Below are 27,584 nucleotides of genomic sequence, written 5' to 3'. Positions count from 1 at the left end.
ACTGCAGAAATCAATGCGCAACGCACGACGAACGTACTCGTTAGGAGAATGCGGCATAATTTGGCATTAATGGTCTATGGCAGAAGACGAACAACACGAGTGCATTTGCTAACAGTACGATGTCGCCTATAGCGCCTTTCCTGGGCTCGTAACCATATCGGATGGACCCTAGACGATTGGAAAACCCTGGCCTAGTCAGTTGAGTCCCGATTTCAATTGATAAGGCTGATGGTAGGGTTCGAATGTGGCGCAGATCCTATGAAGCCATCGAACCAAGTTGTCAACAAGGCACTGTGAAAGCTGGTGGTGGCTCCATAATGATGTGGACTGTGTTTGCGTGGAATGTACTGGGTTCTCTGGTCCAATGAACCACTCATTGACTAGAAATGATTTTCAGCTACATGGAGACCATCTGCAGCCATTCGTGGAATTTATGTTCCCAGACAGATGTGACAATGGGCCATAACACCGGGCCACAGTTGTTTGCGATTGGTTTCAAGAACACTGTGGACAGTTCGAGCGAATGATTTGGCCACCCAGATGGCTCGACACCAATCCCATCGAACATTCATGGGACATAATCGAGAGGTCAATTCGTGCACAAAATCCTGACCCGACAACTCTTTTGCAATTATGGACGGTTTAGAGGCAGCATTGCTCAAATTTTCTGCAAGGGACTTCCAACGACTTGTTTAGTTCACGCCGCGTCGGGCTGCTGGACTACGCCGGGTAAAAAGAGGTCCGACACGATATTAAGAGTTATCCCAACACTTTTGTCACTTCGGCCTTTTCTGTCGTCAGTTGTTTCCTTCCGTTACGTTGTCTATGTGTTACACTATCACTTTCATGCAGCTGTTTGAAGAGGCTGGTAAATAACTACCGAGATGGTTGACAACTATTGGGATATATTGCCACATACACCGTACAGGAACGAACTGCGTTCTTCTTACACTCTCCATACACCATGAGCACGTCAGATTTTTCTGCATTCATCCCATCTTCCACTCACGTCCTACTGCTCGGAATTTCACACACTACCTGACTTGCAGGGTACAATGCACTCAAGGAACACATAAGCATACTGTAAGCAAACATAACAACATCGTAACTAACAACTACACAGGTTGAATGGCACAAACAAGAGTCGGTGTGGGAACTTTTCAAAATACGATACCTCGTAAACGACTCGCACTAGACTCCTGCAACAAACACCACTGACATTCTAATTTACCTTACTTTTAGTTTGTTAATGTCAATAAGTATTGTTACATTTAAAAAAGTATATGTTTTAACGAAAATATACTTTATAAGTATTGTTACAACCTGTTTATTGGCTAACAATACGAGCCCCTGACTAGTAATTCATTTTGTGAAAACCGCACATCAGTCGCACTTTTCATTTCCGCAATATTTGTGGTGCAAGTTTTAGGTGATTCACACTGTATATACCTGACGTGGTCAGTCTGGAATGTAGATCGCTATAAAAGCATTTTATTGGATGCCCGATTTCGACAGAGCAATTGCCGTCATTATGTTGTAAAAACTCAAAGTATGCGATCCGATGACTACTACATAGTCTGTCGAAACCGGTCATCCTTTAGCTATCTTGGCTTGTCAAGTTTTTTCCAGTTACCATGGGAAAGATTTGTTATTGTTTGCATACAGCCTTACACCATTGACGAATAATCATTGAAAACATTTATAACTGTAAACTATCTGTTGGAGCTAAATAAGGTGGATGAATGAGATGCAATCAGTCGTTGAAAAGTCAGGTACTGGACGGAGGGTCGTTGGAAGAATCCTAAGAAAATGCAATTCATTGACGAAGGAATAACCTTTCTCTCATTCGAGCAATTCTTGAGAAAAAAGATCCAAAATGAGTTGCTCGTGTAGTATAGTGGAGGTACTGATCAAGCTCCAGTGACAGATGCTACAAGAGGAACGTTAAGAAGCTGCTAAAATTCTCAGGCAGCACGAAAATAATTTTCTCATTTTTCTGTGCACTTTCAGCTTCTTCAGCCTACTGATTTAATTGTAATTTTGTTTACAGGATGTTTACAGTGAAACAAGTCCTTCGGATTATGCTTTAACTTCTCCAAACACGATTTTTATATGTAGTTCCGAGGACATAACTTACAACGCATTCAGTTTCTCTATATGCAGAAATTCACCCAAAATATTGTGCACCCTTTCACATTCTAATTTAATAATTAAAAACTATACTTACGGCTACTTTTTACGATTTAGTTATTATAGTTAATATAATATAATAATAGATTATAGTTATATATTTTTATTTTGTAGGTCTAGTTCCATAGGATCAAACTGAGGAGCAAATCTCCATGGTCATGGAACGTGTCAGTACATGAAACTACATGTTTATGAATCCAAAAAAAACGTCAAGCTATAAGTTTACGTAAACGCAACATCAATATAACGTAGGAATCAGTTTAACTTTTCAATTAACTCCTCAACAGAATAGAAGAAGTGATCCACGAGGAAATTTTTAAATTTACATTTGAAAGAGCATGGATTACTGCTGAAATTTTTGAATTCTTGTGGTAGCTTATTAACTGAGTGAAAACTGCTAATTCTCGGGAATAAACTGACATTGTTAACAAGAAACGACGTAAAGAATTTATATGTTGAGAGGTCGAAGTCAGAATACCCAGACTAATGAACCATGATCGACAGAAACGAAGTAGACTACTTTTCGTGTCGAACTATCACTTTCTTCGGAAACTGTTCTAACAGTAAAAACGGCAGCGTTAAGTCTTTGAACAAGATCATGAACACGCTCTTTCTACGACAGTTTACTGTCTATCCGAACACCTGGAAATTTGAACTGTTCTGTCTCATTAATCATTTGCCCATTCTGTGTAATTAAAACGTCAGATTCTGTTGAACTGTGTGTTAGAAACCGTTTTTTTTTTTCTACAAGCCACGGACTTAATGTCCTTGACAGCACTATTTTAAACAGTGCCAACATGGCACGTAACATCCTTTACTACCAAACTATTGTCACAGCCAGACAGAAATATTTTAGAATCACCTGTAAAAATTGAAGGCATATCATTTGTATAAACAAGGCACAGCAGTGGCCCCAACACTGGTCCTTCATGCACCCCTGTTTAAGTGTGCTCCACTCGGACCCCTCATCAAAGCCACTCTCAGTACTGTGAAGGATGATCTTTTGTTGTCTGTTCTTAAAGTAAGAGGTGAACCAATTGTCATCGCATTCCTGCGACACTATTGCTGAATGATGAATAGTGTACTGCACGTCCTTTTTGCTTCTGGGATTATATTTATGAATGTTATTGTTGTTTTCTGTGATAGCTAGTTGGCAAGGAAGTTAATGAGGAAGTTAAAGTACTGTGAGGTTGTAGTTTCTACATTCAGTCATTTAAAGCTCTACAAGAGATCCTAGAGTTGAGGCCACATGTTATCGTTATTTCATGCTTCTACTGCTCGATGAAGAGTTGTCAGAGAATGGTGCTATAAGATATTAGTGACAGAAAATAGTAAAGTAAGTCTATATTTTGACACAATAAGACTTCTTCAATAGTGGATTAAAAACAGTCTTGACGACAATAAAATATTTATTCGAGTGGTAATTGGTTTCGATCAGAAAATAGCCATTTTGAGACCATTTATACCTTGATAGTAGGTGGTGGCAGTCAACGGAGCAACTGCTGATGGTGCCACAACACCTGCTCCGTTCACCGCCTCCACCTACCATCATTATATTGGACACTGAAATGAAAGTCATGGGATAGCGATATGTACATTTACAGATGGCGGTAGTATCTCTTGCGCAGGGTATAAAGGGCACTGCATTGGCGGACTGTCATTTAAACTCAAGTGATTATGTGAAAAGGTTTCCGACGCGATTATGGCCACACGACGGGAATTAATAGACATTGAACGCAGAATAGAAGTTGGAGCTGGACGCATGGGAATTTAATTTCGAAAATCGTTAGGGAATTAAACATTCACAAATCGACAGTGTCAGGAGTGTGCCAAGAATAGCGAATTTCAGACATCACGTCTCACCACGGACAACGCAGTGGCCGACGGCCTTCACTTAACGACCGAAAGCAGCGGCGTTTGCGTAGAGCTGTCAGTGCTAACAGACAAATAACACTGCGTGTAATAACCGCAGGAGTTAATATATGAGATACGACGGACGCATACGTTAGGACAGTGCGGCGAAATTTGGCGTTAATGGGCTGTGGCAGCAGACGGTCGACGCGAGTGCCTTTGCTAACAGCATGACGCCGTCTGAAACGCCTCTCCTGGGGTCGTGACCATTTTGGTTGGATCCTGGACTACTGGGAAACGGTGGCCTGGTCAGATAAGTTCCAATTTCAGTTGGTAAGAGCTAATGGTAGGGTTGAGCGTAGCCTACTGCAGACTCTACAAAACCTGGACGCAATTTGTAAAAAGACACCGTGCAAGCCGGTGACGGCTCCGTAATGGCGTGGGCTATGTTTACATGGAATGGTTTGGTCTTGGTTGTACTCAGCTACTTTGGGACCATTTTGAGCCATTCCTGAACTTCATGTTCCCTCAAAACTGTTCGAGATTGGTTTGAAGAACATTCTGGACAACTCGAGCAAATGATTTGGCCACCCAGATCGCTCGACATAATCCCACTGAACAGTTATGGGACATAATCGAGTGCTCAGTTCATGCACAAAATGCTGCACTGGCAACACCTTAGCAGTTACGGACGACTGTTGAGAGGCAACATGGCTCATTATTTCTGCAGGGGACTTCCGACGACTTGTTGAGTCCATACCACGTCGAGTTGCTGCTCTATGCCAGACAAAAGGAGGTCCGACACGATAATCCGGAGATATCCCATGACTTTGGTCAGACCAGGATAATTGAATAAAAATTGTGGCCGCGTAGGATTAGCCGAGCGGTCGGTCAGAGGGTTACGTGCTCTCTGTAATAAAAAAACTGAGTCAGTCGATCAACAACGAACATAAATGGATGTATTACGTCGTCCGCCCTGAGCAGATGCAACGAAGAGGAGCGAACAAAGTGAGATTAAAAAAAAAAATGAGCGGTCTAAGGCGCTGCAGTCATGGACTGTGCGGCTTGTCCCGGCGGAGGTTCGAGTCCTCCCTCGGGCATGGGTGTGTGTGTTTGTCCTTAGGATAATTTGGGTTAAGTAGTGTGTAAGCTTAGGGACTGATAACCTTAGCAGTTAAGTCCCATAAGATTTCACACACATTTGAACATTTAAAAAAAATGTGGTCACGTTCTGACCAAAACCGGTTACCGTTCAAATAAATATTTATTGCGCTTGAGACTGTTCTTAATTTCTTTTTAATGTGCTTTGTCTAGACGCTGATTGTATCAACGAGAAATGTTCTCGAAAATTAAAAATTCTTTAATTAGCAATACAAGAATTGTTTTGATTTAGTTATTTTGTATATATGTATAATGCAAATTCCTATTAGGGTTCCTATTATTTCTAATTTTGCAAGTTGCAAGTTATGTTTCATTTATTGATCCTTCTTTGTTGAACTATTGTTGGAGGGGGATCACGTATTGTGCGATACAGAACTGATTATATTTTTTATATCAATATGGTGATAAGTCCATTTGCCGAGCACGAGAAAACAGCTTCCAAGCAAACTTTAACATTTGAAAAACGAAAGGAACCTAATACCGATCCCTGTGGTACTCGTATAGTGATAACAGGAATGGCCACCAGCAAGCACTAATCAACCATAATCGTCTAAAAAGTATGGTTATGAATGTACATGTCTGCATTTTTATGTACTTTTTTCTGTACTGTTTCCTGCCACGAATTGCTTTTATAAGACGAATCAATTTTTTTCAGGAGCATGAACTTGGCGCTGCCGGGCTTGCGTCGATGGAGACTCTGGATGACAGCAGCGCAGCTGTACAAGACGACGGCATGGAGAGCGTCAAGCTCGACATGGACGTAAGTAAATCTGTATTACAAGTTCAGTGACGACAAATTAATTCTGCCGCTGGAAGGAAGTATTAAACTGTTGTTTAGTCACTGCCACAAGGACAACAAGATAACTCCTCTATTAAACAGTAAATTTCTGTGTTGGCCATGTTGCCTGACTGTATCAAGCCTCCACGAGGCTTCCCATTAAACTTACTTAACTTTACTTAAATCTGAAAAAACTTGTTCTAAAACGTTAAGACGCTATAAAGCTGGGCATGGAAATGAGCGTTTGGCGTCATTGGTCGGGAGGCCCCTTAAGGGACAGGTCCGGCCGCCTTGGTGCAGGTCTTATTACATTCGACGCCACATTGGGCGACCTGCGCGCCAGATGGGGGTGAAATGATGATGATAACAGCACAACACCCAGTCCCTGAGCGGAGAAAATCCCCGACCCAGCCGGGAATCGAACCCGGGCCCGTAGGACGGCAATCCGTCACGCTTCACCACTCAGCTGTCAGGGCGGACAAACTGGGCATTAACCAGGTGTACTGAACTGTCTCTATTGGAATCCAGAGCCGGCTCCAAAGGGTAGAGAGAGAGGGTGAACTGTGCCATCGCACAGGGTGGCAAGTTTTTGGGGCAGCAAAATCTTAAATTATAATATGTTTCCAAAAGGACGAATTAAACAATACAATGTAACTCTTTACATAAATCAAGAAGTCTGAGAATAAGTTGGAAATAGAAATCACTCATAAAATCTAGTGTCTTATCGGAAATTATGTACGAAATTGTGAAGCAGATAAAAGGAAGCGCTGTATTTGGTCACCTCTGGTTCGTCTTTCAAAATAGCTAAGCTTCCTAGTGGCAATGCTGCTTACTCAATTTCTAGCATGCGCCAACACAACACATAAAATGGACCTAAGTCTGTTCGAAAGCACTTACAGAAGCGAAAACCTTAAATAAAGATAAATGTCATATATGATGGCTTAACAGTTCCTATACAGCAACCTCAAGCACCTGTCTCAGTGTCACACAGAAAAACACTTTGAAACAAATAAATAGAGATTAAGTATAATATGCACTGTAAACATTTCACTCCTGTTTCACTGACTGGTGTTCCGTACCTGACTAGTTTTTAAAGACGTATACATGTCAGGAAGATGTTTTGGGCTGCTGCAAAAGCTCATAGCTTTCTTCCATAAGTTTAATAAAGACAGCAGATACACAAAACAAAGACTTCAGTCAGCAATAATATATTCTCGTTGACTATTGACAACATTCTACCAACATTTACGTATCTTTTCGATTCCGCGATTGTGGAAATCAAGCGGTGTTGAGGCAAAGAACTCGTCTAGCCAGGTTCGTAGCGCATTTTCATCCTGACAGGAAGCACCTTGCATGTTGTTCGATAGAGAGCGGGAAAGATGGAAATCTGAGGGTGCAAGAGCTGTTGAATAAGGCAGGTGCGGAATGACTTCCCAGCCCAACTCCTGTATAGCGTTTTCTGTCGTCTAGCAGAATGCGGGTGGATATTATAGTGGAATAGCATCACTTCACGCCGTATTCCTTGTCGTTGTTTTTGTATTGTGTCTGCAAGGCGCCTCAGATTTTGATAATATATGTTAGCAATGATGGTTTAATCTTAGGGAACCAATTCGTAGTACTCATACACTACACTGTTGCTGCTACACCAGATAAGTAGACTTTCTTTTGTGGATGTACACAGGTCTTTGTATCGGGAGCTGCTGCTTTGTTTAGGGTCGGCCATTCCTTTCTTTTCCTTATGTTAGCATACAAACACCATTCCTCCTCATCAGTAACGAAACAGAATAGGAATGCCCGGTGTTGTTCATGAGCCAATTGATGACGAGCAATGCACATGCGTCCACCCGCTGACTTTCGTGATTTTGGCTTACAGCAAGCGATACCCACACACCCAATTTTTGAACCTTCCCATTTCATGCAAATGCCGCACGATGATGGAATGATGACTGTTCATAAAATTTGCCAGTTCTCGAGTACAATGACATCGATCATTGTAGAATAATGCCTTTAGACAACCTTCATCAAGACCTGAAGGTCATTTTGGACGTGGAGAGTCCCCAGTGTCAAATTGATCCTCCTTAAAACGAGCAGGCCATTTTCTTACCGTGGTCTGTCCAATGGCATTATCCCCATACAAGGCGCAAATGTTTCTGGTTTTCTCTGCTGCTGTCACCCCTCTATTACGTAACCCATAACAGAAGAATGTGTTGGAAATGTTTCGATTTCCCTACTTGGAACTCAGTTTTCTCGTATCCATTGCTCCACTCATATCTCCAAATAACAATATGACAGCATGTAAACAAAAATAACAACAGTAAATGAAAAAATGGCAATCTATAAATAAACCCATAGCAACCAGAATACAAACATGCAAAAGAAAAACGCTACAAATTTACGCACCAATCTAAAATGAGTAAGTGTGATAAGTGAAAATAAGACAACATGATTGAATGGCTTTGTGGAAAGATCGAATATGCCTGAAAAAGCATGGGGAGGGTGGCGCTTGACCTGAAATATCAAAGTACGTAAGTACATGCATGCAGTAATTCATTTTACGAAAATGGATTGAATCAACTGTTATAAATTCAGTATATTATTTCTCTAAGGAATTTGAACATTTCTAGTACATTGTCCAACCGGAACTTCGTTGAGTGGAAATATTCTTGACGAATTGGGCAAAATAGAAAACACTGTGAGAAGTACACTGCTAAGCCAAAACATTATGACCACTTCCCACCGCGAAGTTGAGGGAACGTGACACGGTATGGAAAGTTTGTAAGCGGATCATAGCCAGATGGCGATCATTCTAGCATTCAATAGAAATATCTTCCACTCTTGCAATTTCAGATGTTGGAAGGGTAATATTCTCATATGTATTGTCAATCCTCATAGTTAACAAATTCAATATTTTTTTTCTTTTCAATTCGAACAGGCTCTGTACTATGAACATAGAATTGGTTTAATGTTTTGATAATACAGTGTTATATTCTCCTATGGCAATTACTGCTAACAACGCTTTCTCTTATTCTTAAGGAGAAGCCTGATCCAGAGAAGTCTGGTGCAGATGAAGCGAGTAAACAAGACTGGAGACAAAGACTACGCCATCTCTCAAAGTTTCGTCTCATAATTGGTACGTATAGTGGCTGCAAAATTGAACTGTTGGAACGAAAATAGTGGAGATTTCTTTTAATTAGGCATAGTATTTATTTCATGCTTCTGTTTCTCTGCTTCCCCTATCCTCCTTTTGCAATCTCTCAAATATGTGAGGAATACAATTTTCAGTCTACCCATGGAGAGACTGCAGCTACTACCAGACTATTTGAAAACGTTTTCAAATGCTGGTAATACTGTTTTGGCGAAAGTTGACATATATTCACTATTGAACATACTGTTGTCATACATAGTAAGAAGCACGTGGTCTCCCAGTAATAAAGCATTTTTTGATCATTATACTACAGCTAATACAAAATATGGTCTAGAGTGCACTCTCTTTTGTAGTATGTGCAATTGCATTATATAGAAAACATATGATTATTTAATTGACTGAAGGATTGCCTTTGGTAGAGTGAAAAGGATGACAGTTACTTTTGGTGACACTCGAACTGTGCCATCAATGACACAGAAACCTGTCCATAGCTGTAGTTGTGGACAGAACTATTAGTTCATTTAAAGGCCAACATTTCATACATCTCATGCTTATGAGGGAGAGCATGCAACAGTTACTTGATGACTACATGGACACATTAATGTAAACTGTGCTACAATGCTAAGGGGACCTGCTCTTGAAGAGGTAGCATTTTCATCTCATACTTTCAGAGCCTTAGGAGAGCCGTTCCTGACGAAACTCTACCACCTGGTGAGCAAGACGTATGAGACAGGCAAAATACCCTCAGACTTCAAGAAGAATATGATAATTCCAATCCCAAAGAAAGCAAGAGTTGGCAGATGTGAAAACTACTGAACTATCAGCTTAGTAAGTCATGGCTCAAAAATGCTAATGCAAATTCTTTACAGAAGAATGGAAAAAGCTGACCTCGGGGAAGATCAGTTTGGATTCCATAGAAGTATTGGAACACGTGAGGCAATACTGACCCTATGACTTATCTTAGAAGATAGATTAAGGAAAGGCAAACCTTCGTTTCTAGCATTTGTAGACTTAGAGAAAGCTTTTGACAAAGGTGACTGGAATACTCTCTTTCAAATTCTAAAGTTGGTAGGGGTAAAATACAGGGAGCGAAAGGCTATTTACAATTTGTACAGAAACCAGATGGCAGTTATAAGAATAGAGAGGCATGAAAGGGAAGCAGTGGTTCGGAAGGGAGTGAGATGAGGTTGCAGCCTCTCCCTGATGCTATTCAATCTGTATATTGAGCAAGCAGTAAAGGAAACAAAAGAAAAGTTCAGAGTAGGTATTAAAATCCAGGGAGAAGAAATAAAAACGTTGAGGTTCGCCGATGACATTGTAATTCTGTCAGAGACAGCAAAGGACTTGGAAGAGCAGTTGCACGCAATGGACAGTGTCTTGAAAGGAGCGTATTAAATGAACATCAACAAAAGCAAAAAGAGGATAATGGAATGTAGTCGAATTAAGTCGGGTGATGCTGAGGGAATTATATTAGGACATGAGACACTTAAAGTAGTAAAGGAGTTTTGCTATTTGGGGAGCAAAATAACTGATGGTAGTCGAAGTAGAAAGGATATAAAATGTAGACTGGCAATGGCAAGCAAAGCGTTTCTAAAGAAGAGAAATTTGTTAACATCGAGCATAGATTTAAGTGTCAGGAAGTCGTTTCTGAAAGTATTTGTGTGGAGTGTGGCCATGTATGGAAGTGAAACATGAACGATAAATAGTTTGGACAAGAAGAGAATGGAAGCTTTTGCAATGTAGTGCTACACAAGAATGCTGAAGATTAGATGGGTAGATCACATAACTAATGAGGAGGTGTTGAATAGGATTGGGGAGATGAGGAGTTTGTGGCACAATTTGACTAGAAGAAGGGATCGGTTGGTAGGACATGTTCTGAGGCATCAAGGGATCACCAATTTAGTATTGGAGGGCAGAGTGGAGGGTAAAAATCATAGAGGGAGACCAAAAGATGAATACACTAAGCAGATTCAGAAGGGTGTAGGTTGCAGTAGGTACTAGGAGATGAAGAAGCTTGCACAGGATAGAGTAGCATGGAGAGCTGCATCAAACCAGTCTCAGGACTGAAGACCACAACAACAACACTTTCAGGGTGCATTACTTCTGATCTTTAACACTTAGGATGTTGCTGTTTTATGCCAACACTGCATGGAATTAAATTAAGCAGTAGTTTACTATGTATTTATTTGTTTATGCCCTGGATAGCTGATGCCTGTGGGAACCAAAATTAGTAATGTTGTGTATGTCAACAATACACCATTTTTAAACTATGGAAACGTGGTGAAACATGCTCTGATTGGCCATTGGATTGCCCTATTGCCATTCATCGGTTGACGGGCAGTGCTGTGGTTGTCTGTTCACATCAGGACAATGCCAGGAATCTTTACAAGAGTACAGTAAAACACCGTTTGAAGTTACTCAGCTTGTGTCGTGTCAGTGGGTTGCCAGTTCGAGCATGTGCTTTAAGTAAACAATGTCCTAGCTACAAAAAAGGCCCTTTTCAGGACTGACACAATTTGTAAAAGACTTTCTGTATGCAAACTACCAGTTGTTGATGGGTTTGTTCCTGGTACATCCTATCATGAAACTCCAATAGCTGTGTCGGGACCCTGGCGGATTCGCCCCCAGAGTGGAAGGCTGGCGCGCTACCACTGAGCATGCAGGCCACCTCGGTACATCATGATCTCCAACAGGCAAAGCATTCATGGTCATGCATTGTCCAGAGCATCCAGAAAAAGGGGAATCCCACAGCCAATTGGAGCACGTGGTGCCAAGTTTCTGTAATTTAAAAATTGTGCGTTGTCGACCTACACAACATTAGTAATTTTGGTTCCTCCTGGCATCAGCTATCCAGGGTTAATATTTTGTGACACATTTTTTCTCTACCGTCTATATATTGGAGAATATCACACTTACTTATTGACAGTCATTTCTGTGAATGTTGAGAGTGGCTTGACACAGTCTGAGTGATATTAAACACAGGATGTCTTGGTTAATGGTACTGAAAATGAAACATATCTTGAAAATTCACCGTGTGGACAAAATTTTGTAGTAATTAGATGATTATAGACAATTAAATATAATTTATACTACTACTTAACATAATGTCAATCAGTTTTGGCAGTAGGTACTAGGAGATGAAGAAGCTTGCACAGGATAGAGTGGCATTTATAAATGCTAGCATTTATAAATGAAAAGTAATGCACTCTGAAAGTTTGGGATGCAAATGCTACCTGCGCACAAGCAGGTCTCCTTAAGGACATACTGCTGATGATGCTGATCTATTCTCTAACGCGCCTGTGCCATTTGCAAAAAGCCAAAATTTTTTTGCCGCTACATAAACCCACCAGAGAAATAGTGTTGATTGAAACGTGAAAGCCAAGATGTCCCTTTCTCTCCATATCTGTTCCATAGGAAGGGGAACTAGCATAATGACAATATATCCAAACAATTTTTACATGCTATTGTATATAAAAACAACACATGTACAAAGCTACCATGAAACAAACAAAAAAACAAGCATCCACTATAGTATACACAAAAATTCAACATCCTATATATAAAACACCCTAATGAAGCATACAAACCAAAGCATTGCAGATGCCATCTATGTCACATATGACATGACACTTTGAAGAATATACAAATATATGGCATTGTTCCCTAGGCTCGTTATTGTTTGAACAGTAATAAGTTTTGAGTAATACCAACAGTGAACTTACACCTTGCTGTTTTCAGACAGTAACTAGCCATAAGTGACAATATGTACTTCCTAGCCATGTAATTTGGAAACGAGCTTCAGGGAGAGTCATTACTATGCAGCTAATGGGATTCTGATCAACTTTCTAATAGCTTCAGGAAAGATACAGTAGTTATATATATCTTATGTAAGGATGTGCACTATAAAACTGAAAGAGTAATTCTTCCCATGTAGTACTCATCATGAAAAGGGGCAGTAATACAGACATAATATTTTCTGTCAGCTGGAAAAGTTATAACTTCTTGAGTACCAACTTGGAAGTTGATGTAGTAGAGATAAATGAACCAGTACAGCAAATGCTGAATGAATACGAAATTATTTGGTGGTATTTGAGCAGTAACTATCACACTAAAGTTAGCTGTTGAACATTTTGAAGAAGAAGATGAAGAAATTATTATACTGTGAAGCAGAACTCGGTAATTTTGCCACTGAAATGCCGTCTATGAAATTTTGTCCCCCAAGTGCAGAGTTTCATAATATAGTTTCCTGGATGGTCTTTATATTCATTATGATACCTTATAGTTATTTCTAGATCATTAGTGCTCTTGTTTTCTTAATTTAAGTCATTTATGTTGTAGAAACTGTAAAGCTAAAATGAAAATAATACAGTAATTAAATAACAAGCCTCAAAAAATATAAAAAGAAATTTATCATAAATTTGTTATGTGTCTATGAAAGCCTGCAATTTTCTCACAAGTTCTTATGAGAAATATTTTATATTTAGGTGGAGTTGCACTGTTTGTCATACTGCTGATAATAATAGTTGTGATCGCTGCATCTGGGCCAAGGCGAGCACCACCTGTTTCTCATCTTATAGATGGAATTTATGTGCAGGCAGTTACGGGTTGTGGACCTGTTCATGGGTAAGTACCTCTATATACATCTTAAATATGTTTGTGTACCGTAATAACATATGATTTCATTAATATAAATTCTCCTGTTTCTTTTAAAATACTGCAAGTACATCATTTGATACTTACCAGCTATCGTTTTAAGTCTTCATGATGGAATGATAGATTTTGTACTCCTCATCATCCCAAGTTATAGCTTATATGTCCAATTTTACAAGCCCAAAAAATGTCCACATTGAAATAACCAAAATGCTTGCCCTTGCACTTGAAGAAAAATGATCCAGTACAGACTTCCTCCCTATTACCTCTGGTAGAATTAAATACCCGTGTGCATTATAAAGATGAAATTAAATTTTTTTGTGTTGTGTAAGTTTCAGAGATTCATTTTCTCAATTCTTCTGTTACATATCTCCAAGTAGTAGGAATGTCTGGTTGATTATATTCCTACCACATGAATATTATTGTAATAAACTATATTACTAAATGATCATCCAAGAATCTGAAACACAGTACCAGTTACTGGTCACCTACCTAATGCCTTCCAGGCACAACAAACTTGTGATTTTCAATATTCAACCTGATTTTGACCAAATTTAAGAATTTAAAATATTGTTATAACCTATCCATTAAGAGGTATAATCTTATGTTAAACATTTAACACAGTAAGGTGAGTATTACAGTTAGAAACTGTGTTTTTGTCTTGAGGCACCATAACTGATGCTGTGCAAATACTGGACTTCATTGAGAGCACTCAATGACTTCCGGCAAACTTTACTCATAATTTCAAACCTTCATGAAACACTTTCTTGCTGACACCTCCAGCAAAATGATGAAAAGAATTTTATCATTTAATACATTTTTGCTGTTCATGCAGTGCCATTTCAGCTTCAGACATGATTTTTTTATATATAATATTATTTCTTTACTACTGACTCTATTTGCAACACATTTTGCAGACAGAAGCCACATATACCATTGAATGTACCACGAAAATTATATGATTATATGACACCCAGTTTAAGATAAATGACAGCAAAGACACTTAGATGCACAGGAAACTAGCTTCTACTTAAAATGGCATTCAGTAAAACTTCCAATATCAGGCATAATGTTTTTTTAATTTATTAGTTCTTTACTACTAACTCTGTTCACAACACACTTTGCAGATAGTATCTTTATATATATTACTTAAAGTATCTGCAAAATTATGTCATAGTATGACAAGTAGTTCAAGAGATATGACAACGTAAATATTGAGATACATGAAAAACTTGTTTTCGCCTAAAGTGGAGTACAAGTTAACACAGACTGTATTCATTCAGAGTTTCATAGTGTGAGTTCTTAGTGACTTCCAACAAACGTAAGCACAATTTCAAACCTTTCCAAACTTTTTCTCACTTTCATGGGTAATGTCAAATGTTTTAACACATAGACTCATTTGTAATCAGATGTTTGAAGCTGTTTTCCACATAGGAGAAGGATTTTTTAAAGAATTGTGATACTGGTATTAAATGAAGCTATGAAGATATTTGTATGAGCTAGCAATTTATTTCTTATACTTTTTTGTGTAAATATATACTGTTAATGGCTGAATAACTTTATATAGCATGTTATTGAACTGAACATTCCAAGTATAAAGTCAAAACATTATGTACATTTTGTCTCTGCTTACAGGCTTGTGGAAGAAGGAGCGCATGTTTTTCGTGGTATTCCATATGCACGTCAGCCTGTTGGTGACCGTCGATGGCAGCCAGCTCAATTATTGCAGCACCTAGCAGATTGTTGGAATGGTACCTTGCGTGCAGTGAAGGAAGCACCCCCTTGTCTCCAACGCCTTCCCAATGGAACCTGGTTTGGTTCAGAAGATTGCCTTCATTTAGATCTTGTGACTCCTCGTGTCACATATGATGGTCAGCTGCCTGTTATAGTACTTGTAGGAGCAGATACAATGCTCGGTCCTTCTCCTAGTGCTCTGCGTACACCATCACCTGAGCTATCACGTACCCGTGAAGTGGTATTTGTTCGACCAGGATTTCGTCTGGGCCCAATCGGTCTGTTAGCTGCCCATCCATTGTCTACTTCATCACGTCGTCATACCTCAGGGAATTATGCTCTATCAGATCTAATAGCTGCATTGACATGGATCCAGCATAATATTCACAATTTCGGTGGCGATCCAAAGGTGAGTGCAGAAGAGTTGAAGAACTTTTTCTTTCTTTGTATTAGCTCATGATAAGATCATGTTTTAAAATACATTAACTGCTGTTGTCACATCTACACTGGACTTACCAACAATGTTCATTGTTTTATATCACAGTACAATGTGTCTTCCACATTGTCTTAATTCAACACAAATTTTAGTCCACTGGCTAACATTTCCAAGGTTCCAAAATTAAATTCTAAGTTCAAAACCGCAAATCACTGTTTATAAACATTAAATGTAACAACTGTCACTTCCTAGCATTATTTAGTATCTATTAAAACACAAGAAGTACAGGGTGTTTCAAAAATGACCGGTATATTTGAAACAGCAATACAAACTAAACGAGCAGCGATAGAAATACACCGTTTGTTGCAATATGCTTGGGACAACAGTACATTTTCAGGCAGACAACTTTTGAAATTACAGTAGTTACAATTGTCAAAAACAGATGGCGCTGCGGTCTGGAAAACTCTATAGTATGATATTTTCCACATATCCACCATGCGTAGCAATAATATGGCATAGTCTGTGAATGAAATTACACGAAACCTTTGACAACGTGTCTGGCGGAATGGCTTCACATGCAGATGAGATGTACTGCTTCAGCTGTTCAATTATTTCTGGTTTGTGGCGGTACACGTGGTCTTTCAAGTGTCCCCACAGAAAGAAGTCACAGGGGTTCATGTCTGGTGAATAGGGAGGCCAATCCACACCGCCTCCTGTATGTTTCGGATAGCCCAAAGCAATCACACGATCATCAAAATATTCATTCGGGAAATTAAACACGTCGGCCGTGCGATGTGGCTGGGCACCATCTTGCATAAACCACGAGGTGTTCGCAGTGTCGTCTAAGGCAGTTTGTACCACCACAAATTCACGAAGAATGTCCAGATAGCGTGATGCAGTAATCGTTTCGGATCTGAAAAATGGGCCAATGATTCCTTTGGAAGAAATGGCGGCCCAGACCAGTACTTTTTGAGGATGCAGGGACAATGGGACAGAAACATGGGGCTTTTCGCTTCCCCATATGCGCCAGTTCTGTTTATTGACGAAGCCGTCCAGGTAAAAATAAGCTTCGTCAGTAAACCAAATGCTGCCCACATGCATATCGCCGTCATCAATCCTGTGCACTATATCATTAGTGAATGTCTCTTGTACAGCAATGGTAGCGGCGCTGAGGGGTTGCTGTGTTTGAATTTTGTGTGGATAGAGGTGTAAACTCTGGCGCATGAGACGATACGTGGACGTTGGCGTCATTTGGACTGCAGCTGCAACACGGGGAATGGAAACCCGAGGCCGCTGTTGGATCACCTGCTGCACTAGCTGCGCGTTGCCCTCTGTGGTTGCCGTATGTGGTCACCCTACCTTTCGAGCACGTTCATCCGTCACGTTCCCAGTCCGTTGAAATTTTTCAAACACATCCTTTATTGTATCGCTTTTCGGTCCTTTGGTTACATTAAACCTCCATTGAAAACTTTGTTTTGTTGCAACAACACTGTGTTCTAGGCGGTGGAATTCCAACACCAGAAAAATCATCTGTTCTAAGAAATAAACCATGTTGTCCACAGCACACTTGAACTTTGTGAACAGCACACGCTTGCAGCAGAAAGACGACATACAGAATGGCGCACCCACAGACTGTGTTGTCTTCAGTATCTTTCACATCACTTGCAGCGCCATCTGTTGTTGAAAATTGTAACTTCTGTAATTTTGAAAGTTTGTCCGCCTGAAAATGTACTGTTGTCTCAAGCATATAGCAACAAACGGTGTATTTCTATCACTGCTAGTTTAGTTTTTATTGCCGTTTCAAATATACCAGTCATTTTTGAAACACCCTGTATTTTGCAAACTTTATCAAACCAGTTTTCTGCTCAGTGTCACTGACATTTTACACACATACTAAAACAATCTTTTAATGTACTACCCATGATGAAAAACTCAGTTCTTCATAAGATTGTTTTCAGCATACTACTAATTACATCTGGTTTTCAGAAAGAAGGCACAGAACTTTCAGCTTCAAAATTAAGAGCTAGCTTTGAAAGGTATTCAGCTTCTCCTTTATGACTTGATCAAAGACAAAGAAACAAAGCGTTACACAGTTGATCGTGATAAAGTACTAGATCAAGTCTGCTGATAGCTTCAGTTTCTTATGTTTCATATTTGTTGAGCCATTTGAAAACTGTGCAGCAAGACTGCTTATCAAATGCTCAGTAAACTTTTTAATCAGTCAATGAGTCAATGAATATTTCTTGACAGATAATAACCGTAATAACGCCAATATGGAAAAGTGGAGTCAAGCAACTGATCTCTAGTTGTAGACTATTCTCACTCTTTCCTGTGTTTTTAAAAGTTTTTGAGAAAGTTGCTTACAACAGAATACTGATACATGTTTTTCAGAGTAAACTTTTAACAACAGCTCACTTTGGCATCTCTATAGTTTTTTCTACTGAGAATGCAATGTGTGACCTCGTGACCTCACAAATGCCATTCTAGTGTGTGTGTGTGTGTGTGTGTGTGTGTGTGTGTGTGTGTGTGTGTGTGTGTGTGTGCAGATGGTACAACAGGAATAAGATTACATTCAGAGTGAGAAACCATTAAGTATGGTGTGCTGGAATGATGTTCAGTGCTGGGATTACTACTGTTTCTGGTCTATATAAATGGTTTACCAGGGACATGGTAGGACTTTTCAAAAACTGTAATGTTTGCTGATGACACACAACTATATGGATAAAAGGTCAAAACATGTACATAACAGGCACAGCAAGAAAAATATGGAAGAGGCTTACAACTGGTTCACAGCCAACAGCTTAACACTCAATCTTCCAAAAATTTGTATTATGTGGTTCCAAACAAATAAAACTAGAGATAACAGAAATAGATGTCAATGCGCATACAATGGATGAGTCTTGATATGTGAATTTCCTATGTCTCCATGTTGGGTAATAGACTGACGTGGCACCAACATGTAGATAACTAGCCAAAAAACTCAGTTTGCCTGCTCTGAGCTCAGAAATCTCTCTGTGTTGATTTGCAGTCAAGATTGCTAGCATACTTCTACTCAGTTCTGCCCTACAGCATAATCTTCTGGAGTATTGCAGCTAAAGTGAAAATGTAGCTATTTTACAAAAGTATGCTATAAGAATATTGTTTATAGTTGATAATGAAACATCTGCAGAAACCTCTTTAGGGATCTATGGCTTCTTACACTTGCATGCCAATACATATATTCTCTTACGGCATTTGTGCTTAATAATAAGAGTGAATTTAAGATGAGGTCAACAACCACAATACTAGAAGTAGAAATACTTTCTGTATTGACTATGCACCCCTCTCTAGGGTTCAGAATGGAATTATAGGGCAAAACTCTTAACAGGTTACCAATGGACATCGGACAGGACATTGAAAGTCCCCAGATATTTTAACATAAAGTAAAAGAATACCTCCTTACCATCCCTTCTAGAATTCATCTGAATGTAAATTCTGCCTAGCTCTAATATTATTATCATACAGATCCTGATTTTTCCTGTACATAGACAGCTAGTAGTGGTTTGTATAAAGTTAAAATGGTTTGTCTGATGTATTGGATGGTAATAACAGTCAAGCAGTACATAAAGAAGAGCAGGGGCTTTTTTCAAAGTACCTATTTTTGTCTGAACATGCATAATACATAATGTTTCTCAGTTTGAGTGCATTAGTGCTGCTCATAATTTGTTGTTAATACACTCTACAGAAGTAAATAGCACTTTTTGTGTCTGCCTGTTAATGTATAACTTGATGCATTCCACATGTCTGAGGCCTCTCCTTCATGATGGGATTGACATAAGATGATTTGTCAATGACTGAGTGATAAATCACAAACTCAGATAGTATCACAGTGAGGAGTATTTGAGAACAAGGTGCTGTCAAGACCCAGTCGTGTAACCTAATCTTTGAAGTGTCAATGACGGTAATGATAGGAGACAAGACTGAAAAAATCTCTTTAGAAACCATTTCATATCTAGGAATAACAAATGACTTAAGGCATCTAGAATTTTTGTTCTTAAATCGCTACAAATGACTCAAGAAAAAACAATGCAGATGAACAGATAAACCTGTTCATTTTCCATTGGTCTAGAGAAAATCTCTTTTGAAAGGCCTATTTTGTCAAGTGAATAAACTTAGAATAGGCAGAGACTATGAAAGACTGATTCCATATTTATGAAAAACCAAAGCACAAAAGTAAATACCACTAACATTAAAAAACAGCCTAAAATAAGATGAAGAGTTAGACAAGATGGCCCTCTCTACTTGTTTTAAACATGTACAGAACAAAAGCAATACAAATAAAAACTTGCATGAAATGGAGAAAAATAAATATAAGGCAATTATTTGGATTAGATTTGTTAATGATATTATGATTGTATCAGATTTTGAAAATGGAAATTCTACAGATATATGAGAATGAACACCAGAACAGAAAATACAGATGTAAGTAGTGAGGTTTTATTTGGAGAATGACCACAGTAATATAACAGATATTCAAAGAATGTGTGTAATGAGCAAACAAAAAATAACAGACTTGATTGAGAAGTAAGCAAAAATTACAAAAACATTTTATCTCAATTATTCTAATGGACATCATACAGGCAAAAAATCCAGAGGAAAATGACAAATACATCCTGAATGGAGAATGAAGTTCACTGTTACTAATGTTAAAGAAACGAATGGACAAATGGCACTGGTTAAAGCAGAAGTAAGAAAAAAACTGAAGTAATTGGACATCTAATCCATGCTAATGATTTTCTACCTAATGTACCTGGAGGAAATGTTGTAGCAAAACATTGGTGTTATGGACTGTCATTAGCAGACTGACTTGAGCAACTATAATGCAGTGGTAAAAATGGCAATAAAATAATGGTAGCATCAAGAATATGTCCCTTTAGTGAATTAATGAACTAAGGTATCACCCACATTGAACAAATGAAATAATTAATTTGCAACTTCAGTGTTATACCAGAATCTACCATTACAATATGAAAAATGTCATGTTCAAATGTTTGATACTGCAACAGTATGACTTCATAGGGGGGTCAGTTGTAGTGACAGATCTTTGTTATCTGAGACTGCTCTAGAATCTTCAGAGTATTGCACTCCTGTGCTACAACTACACAAGATTTCTAACCCATTTATAGTGAGCTGTGCCACCAGAACACCACTAAAAGAACAGAACAGACTATGTTTCAAAGATGGAGAATATAAGCTGACACATGAAGATAAACAAGAAATCAGTCCTCATGTGCCCAGCAAAAACACCACAGCCTTTGAAGCCTGTGGAGGGTGATATGGGATTCAGAATTCCCAGCGTGAATAAGATACCTCATGAGCATGGTATCTATTACATTGGGCAAATTATGTCCCACTTCAGAGCAACGGTGGCTAGGATACAGGAGTTTTTATGCTACACTATCCTGCTAAGACAGCCATGCTAGAATACATTTTAGAAAAAGGACACTTAGTTCCATTCAGTAGTATGTCTCTCACTATGTGGGTGAATGGTTTGCAAACTAGCACAATGAAAGTGGCAAATCAAGTCAGAATTTCAGGACTCATTCTCAATAAAGATGGTAGCCTACAACTCAGCACAGGAAGGGAGCTAACTATTGTGACGAAGCAAGCAAGGATAATTTTAATTCCCCCCCTGTTTTGCCATTTGCCTCCTTAAATTCGTTTTGTTACTTTTAAATGTTTATCATTAGCACACATGAATATAATCTGTATTTTCATAAAAGAGAAAGATTTGCCCTCAATTCTAAAGGATTTAACACCAGATCTAATTTTGTGCTTAGTTTTATGTATGTAAGTGATTTTCTAATTTATTTTGACTATTCCTAGTTGGTATCGTTTGTTATAGGGTGAAATCAGTGATTGTTTCGTAACTCAAATTCTATTGTTCACATATAAACAAGTATAAATTCTGTATTAATTGTAAACATTTAGAAGATGAAGTACTAGCAGTCTTAAAGCATCTGTTTAGCTCTGTTCAAAAACATGTTAGCAAAGCCAGCTCTAAATTAATTCCAAGGCAATTAACAGTTTTATCAAAAGTATTGTTTACGTAAGTAAATTGGTTAATTTCATGATTCAAAGAAATAATTTGGCCTAAACCTTGTAGTAGAAAAAACGGTTAAAAAGATGCTTTAAACAATGTGTAGTTTCAGCACCTATTATTTTGATGATATATAAGGGCCTGATTTTTGGTAATGAGACAGTCAGTCCATGACCAAGTTTCAGACAAGAAACCTGTGCTGGTTATTGCACCAACAATGCCTCAAATTAACTGTGGAACAAGTGTTAAACAATTAGGCCATGTGTAAGAACTGTGACAGTGTCTGCTCCATATGTATCTGTTTATTCTTCAAGAACTGTGAAGTTTGTGGTTAGGCTTTTACTGCTCGTAGATGTTCAGCAGGAGACAATTGTAGCAGTATGTGGGGTTTCGACTGCAAACTAATAATGAGACTTATCGAAAGTTAAACAATAGTGCACTGGACATATAACTCTGTAATATTGGGGGTTGTGCAGAGTGAAAACTGAAGTACTGTGAAACACAACTATGCACCTGTCGGCTGCCTGATTTACAGTAGTCAGTGTTGGAATACACAACCCATTTTTTCAGCCAGTGTAGTGATGTAATAAGTCAACATCGAGGACAACAAACAACAAATGAAGAAATAAAAGCAGGTGGAACTGCTACACCATCACAAGGAACTGTAGATGTAGGACTCATATATTGCACTATTTTAAGATGGACTGAGTACCAGTGACATGACAAATAACTCATGGTAATTTCATCTCTTTAGATGACTAGAAACCTAAAGTAATTAAAAATGTAGCCATTGTGATAAAGAGTTGTCATATCTCAGTAATTAAAGACAGTCATGCTTGTTGGGGAAGTCACAACCTTAACTAATACATAATATTGAAAGACAGTTCTATTTTTCACCTGGCTGTTATACTACCACTGACACTTAATCTATGATCAGCTAATTTTTGGCTGTTTGCCGTTTCAAGTAAACACTGCTATACTCATAAATGTGCACCACACAGGTGTATGCACTTGAAAAGGACAGAAAATCAAAATCAGCTGATCTTAGTATGAATGATAATGGTTATATAACAATCAGAGTGGAAAATACAGCTGTCTTCCAATAAATCTGTGGCAATGGCACCCAATATAAAAAATAGCATTTTTTCCTTTCACCATTTATTTTATTTCCTATTTATCAGTCATTTTACTTTTAAACAGAGTTCATTGCAGTCAGCCCAGAATCTAAAATATAGTGCGAAAAGGAGATGGATGGTAAATCATTCTTGATGACTAAAGCAACAGATCAGTTTGTATTTTTTAAAATTGGAAAATAATTACTGCATTATTGTATAAGGAATCACTCTTGTAAAATGTAGGTATATTGTCATCTTGTCTTTGAAAAGATACCCAGTTCTGTTAATCTTTTTTATTTTGCTAAAGAATGTAAAAATTATTTACTGAAAGAGGCCTTAATGAATTTCAGTGTTCTGAGATTTGTGTAAGCAGCATATTTTGTTGTTTTTTAAATTAAGTCACCTTGCTTTCAGTAAAAATTGTAAAATAAAACACTGACATCTGAATGCAAGATGATTTTATTAAAAAAACAACAAACACAATGCTTACATGATCGAAATTTTGACATTATGCCATTTTCAAGCATGTCAGAAAATAAAACACTAACAGCCGAAAGAAAGATGACTAAATTTTTTAAACAGATACAAGCTGTGGACTGATATGACAAGAAATTCTTTGTTGTTACTTGTAAAACTTTCTCTAGCAATATGTATTAGCCTTAGGGAACTGCATTTCCATTATTTGCATTACTTATAGCTGTTTTGGGTATCAGTTCTTCCCCCCACATGTGAGACTTTCTCCATAATAGATTAGATCAAGCAAATTGATTCTCTCACCTTATTTGGCTGTTTGTATCACTAGTACAATGAATTATTTCACAGTTCTATTTCTTGCTTACTTATTATGTATTTTACTACATGGAAAGGCGTGTCTAGGCAAAGATTTATTTCTCTTCCTTTCTTGGTAATTTCTATAAAAAATAAATAAATAAATAAAGGAGTGAGTTTTTTTTTCCTGTAACAAAGACTAGTTGAAAGCTTTCATGTATTGATGGGCCACAATAAATTTTAAGATTAGAAACTTTGTTGCTCCAGTGCAATTTATGTCTTTTAATACTTTTTTTAGTATTCAGACACTTTCAGTGAAATAGATATGGAGAATCATACAGTAGTTAGCAATTCTCAGTTTTTAAGTTTGTATGTAATAATCTCCCATATGTGCAATATTTTTGTTGATGATATAATTCTAGGACTGTACAGTTCTTACCAATCCTCAGTATTTAGGTTTTTACGTAATAATCTCTCATATGTGAAATATTTTTGTTGATGATATGATATTAGGACTATACAGTTTTTAATTTCATCATGATTTGTACTTAACAGGCGGTGACTATACTTGCTCATCGTGCTGGAGCAACAATGGTGACAGCATTAGCCACATCCAAACAAGCCCAAAAACTGTTTGCACGTGCTTGGTTGTCTAGTGGCTCAGCAATCTTTCCTGGCCAGCCACTAAGTGAATCAGAGCGTGAATCAATGACATACTTAAGACGGATTCGAGCTTGTGAAGACAACCTCACTGCTGAATGTTTGCAATCTGTGGATGCCTCAGAACTTGTTGAGCTTTTGCCTCCTGAATGGGAACCTCGACAACCAGGATTGCCCAATCCAGACAATTCCACCCCCGAGATTCACCAGTGGCTTGTACTTGATGGACACATTTTACAGAGACATGTCTATGAAGTCCTGAACGAGAACAATGTCTCTGTCAAAATGGTTATAGGTATGATAAACCAATTTTCTTCCTCATGAAAGTGGTTGTTATTTAATGCGCATAAATTAAAATGAAAGGGAATGTAATGCATTGTTGGTATCTAACTGAATCACTCATAAAATAATGTCACAGGTATTGAAAAAAATATTTTTAAAACAGTAGTAGTGCACTCAACTTCAAATATATTGCCAAATGAAACAGAAAGTTATGTTTTTAAAGCCTATTTTATACATTTTATGCCATTATTAAATAAATCTGAAATTTACAGTAATCAACATGGAAAAATCTAATCACCTGATAGGCAAAGCACTTCTGATAAAAAGCACTTCTGATAAATATATAACAAATTAGTTGTCTGTGGACTAGTTAAACATTTTAAATGCTTAGATTCACTTGTGGAGAAAAATCAAAATAAGTAGTAACATCAAAATATCTAGTGACATAGATACTATAGCAAGGATAGTGAATCTAGTTCAAGGCATATATTTCCATTTACATGGCGTACATTTCACTGAGTATGTTGTCTGTTTGAATTTCTCTGTTTCATCTTCCCCTTGTATTTTGTCTGACTACTTGTTACACATCAATTAATGCACCTTACTGTTTAATATATTGTGAATGTGTGCAGTTAAGAGTTCAGTCAATATCATCTAGCTATGGTTTTAGTTACAAAGGATATACAGAGCTGAGAGGGAATGCTGTGTGGTAGTTAATGGGACCAGACCATAAACATCACTGGTTATAATGCTCCAATGATCATTTTTGGATGAAATAGTGAAAGGGCAGAAGTTATGATTCCATTGCTTGGACTTCAAAGGAGGAAAATATGGCAAAACATAAATGAACGAAATAAAATACTCAACTGAGTGAATTTCTGTTCTGCAGCAGAGTGCATACTGATTTGACATTTCAGGGTAGATTAAAACTGTGCACTGGAGCACTTGCCCACTAAAGCAAAAGTTGCAGGTTTGAGTCCCACTCTAGCACACAGTTTTAATCTGCCAGGAAGTTTGAAATCTTCACCCTTTTTTTTTAATAATGTGCTCATGAGGTGAACAAGATTTGAGATGAAAGCTACACGAATGTGATCTCTGATATACACTTACCAGGGTGTGGTTGTAGGAAGCTTATCCAGATGTCCAGAAACCCACCTTGATATACAGTGTTTCCATTGCTGATAGTAGGGTAGGGGGAAGGGGGTGGAATAAATAAAATGCCAAAATCAGTAAATCCAGGAAGACAGTCATGAGATATGTGCATGTAAAAAGTGTACAGACCTTCATAGCAGACCTTGTCAAATGCTATACAATTTGGGCCTAGCAATTAGTGAACAAGATTTCCAGTCAAGAACTTTCTTTCATTCACTCATTTAATACATGTTTTATAATCATGACTTGTGAGTTCAAACACTTTACAATTTTTTATTTCTGTGAGCTTGACTTGCACCATTTAACAATTTGCTTCTTTCAACCTGCATTGTACTTCAGGTATCGCCACTTGTCATTATAATAGGGATGTGTGGATGAAGACTCTGATGAATCCTGTCTTGTTTCTGTTTGGCAGTCAGGCCATGAAGCACCAACAACAAGCACAATTTACACTTACCCAGCTTTTGCTTACAGCTACATAAGCACTCCCATACATCACTCTTGTGTACTCCTCCAACATTTGAACCAAGTGTTAATGTTCTTAGATCAAGGGTTGTTGTACCTTCTCAGCATTAATTTGTCTTGCAGAAATTTGTCATTAGGGGTCCATCTCAGATCATCTCTTTGAATTATTGTTAGATCACATTGTAGAAAAAGAAATCATTCTGGTATATCGTTCCAGAAATTTCATGATTTCGCTGTAGATATGATAAGCTGAGGGGTCTAAATAGGAAACCTCCATTGGTGTGTTGTAGTATTGGTTTACTGCATTATCAATAGTCACATGGCTGACAGCTTCATGGAGTTAATGCATAACACTGTGCAAGTAAGGAAAAGAAGAAGCAACTAAGGCTGGGGTATAACATTATGTTGACAATGACATCATTAGAGATAGATCACAAGTTCAGACCAAGGGAGGTTATGAAAGAAATTAGCTATGGTTTCTCATTGGGACTATCCTGTCATCAAACTTAAGTGATTTAGTAAAGTCACAGAATATCTAAAACTTGTTAGCAGGATGGAGATTTGAACTGCCATCCTCTCAAAAGAGTTCTGCATCTACAATCAAGACTGCACTCAAGCTAATTACCTGGCAAAACACTGGTCATTTTTGTGAGCTATCAACAAAACACTTTACAGTTTGCTGTTTAGCAACACACTTGGAAAAAATTTAATGTTTGAAATTCTGAGTGGACTAGGAAATCTGTATTAAACATGAAGCAGCAATAACTGCCATTTTACTATTTTCTGCCCACTGCAAAAGGATGAAAGGTCTTTCTCTTTTTTAACAAATTTCTGCTGTTTGACTGTGTTGTTCATTTATTTCACACACTAATGATTTTGAATTTTAACCATTCTAAAGTGCATGTTGGATTGGAAATTAATAAACTATACATATCATACAGGGCATGTCACAACAAGAAGTCATTATGTATTTGAGATTCTAACTTAAAATTTATAATATATCTTACAAGTCATCATCAAAAAACTTTTTCTGGTCCTTTAAAGCAGTTATATTACAGGATATAAATGCATATCAGTGATACATAATAACGTTGATATTGTCCACAGAAAATAATCTT

At 38.0% G+C, this 27,584-nt stretch overlaps 1 protein-coding gene across 3 annotated transcripts in view; it reads left to right on the top strand.

Moving 5' to 3' along the window:
• The window catches only part of LOC126354472 (neurotactin), a 234,173-nt gene that overhangs the window by 189,528 nt on the left and 17,061 nt on the right, over positions 1 to 27,584 (top strand). For all 3 annotated transcript variants that reach the window (XR_007565333.1, XM_050004175.1, XM_050004174.1), the window contains exons 4-8: positions 5,858 to 5,962; positions 9,014 to 9,110; positions 13,610 to 13,748; positions 15,411 to 15,918; positions 24,463 to 24,862. Coding sequence is in view for 2 of the 3 variants with exons in the window: in XM_050004175.1 (XP_049860132.1) it covers positions 5,858 to 5,962; positions 9,014 to 9,110; positions 13,610 to 13,748; positions 15,411 to 15,918; positions 24,463 to 24,862 (1,249 nt within the window). In the remaining variant the exon portion in view is untranslated. The remainder of the gene's footprint in view (positions 1 to 5,857; positions 5,963 to 9,013; positions 9,111 to 13,609; positions 13,749 to 15,410; positions 15,919 to 24,462; positions 24,863 to 27,584) is intronic.

Source organism: Schistocerca gregaria, chromosome 3, assembly GCF_023897955.1.
Source record: "Schistocerca gregaria isolate iqSchGreg1 chromosome 3, iqSchGreg1.2, whole genome shotgun sequence".
Taxonomy (NCBI): Eukaryota; Metazoa; Arthropoda; class Insecta; order Orthoptera; family Acrididae; genus Schistocerca; species Schistocerca gregaria.
This window is presented reverse-complemented; position numbering and strand designations above follow the sequence as displayed.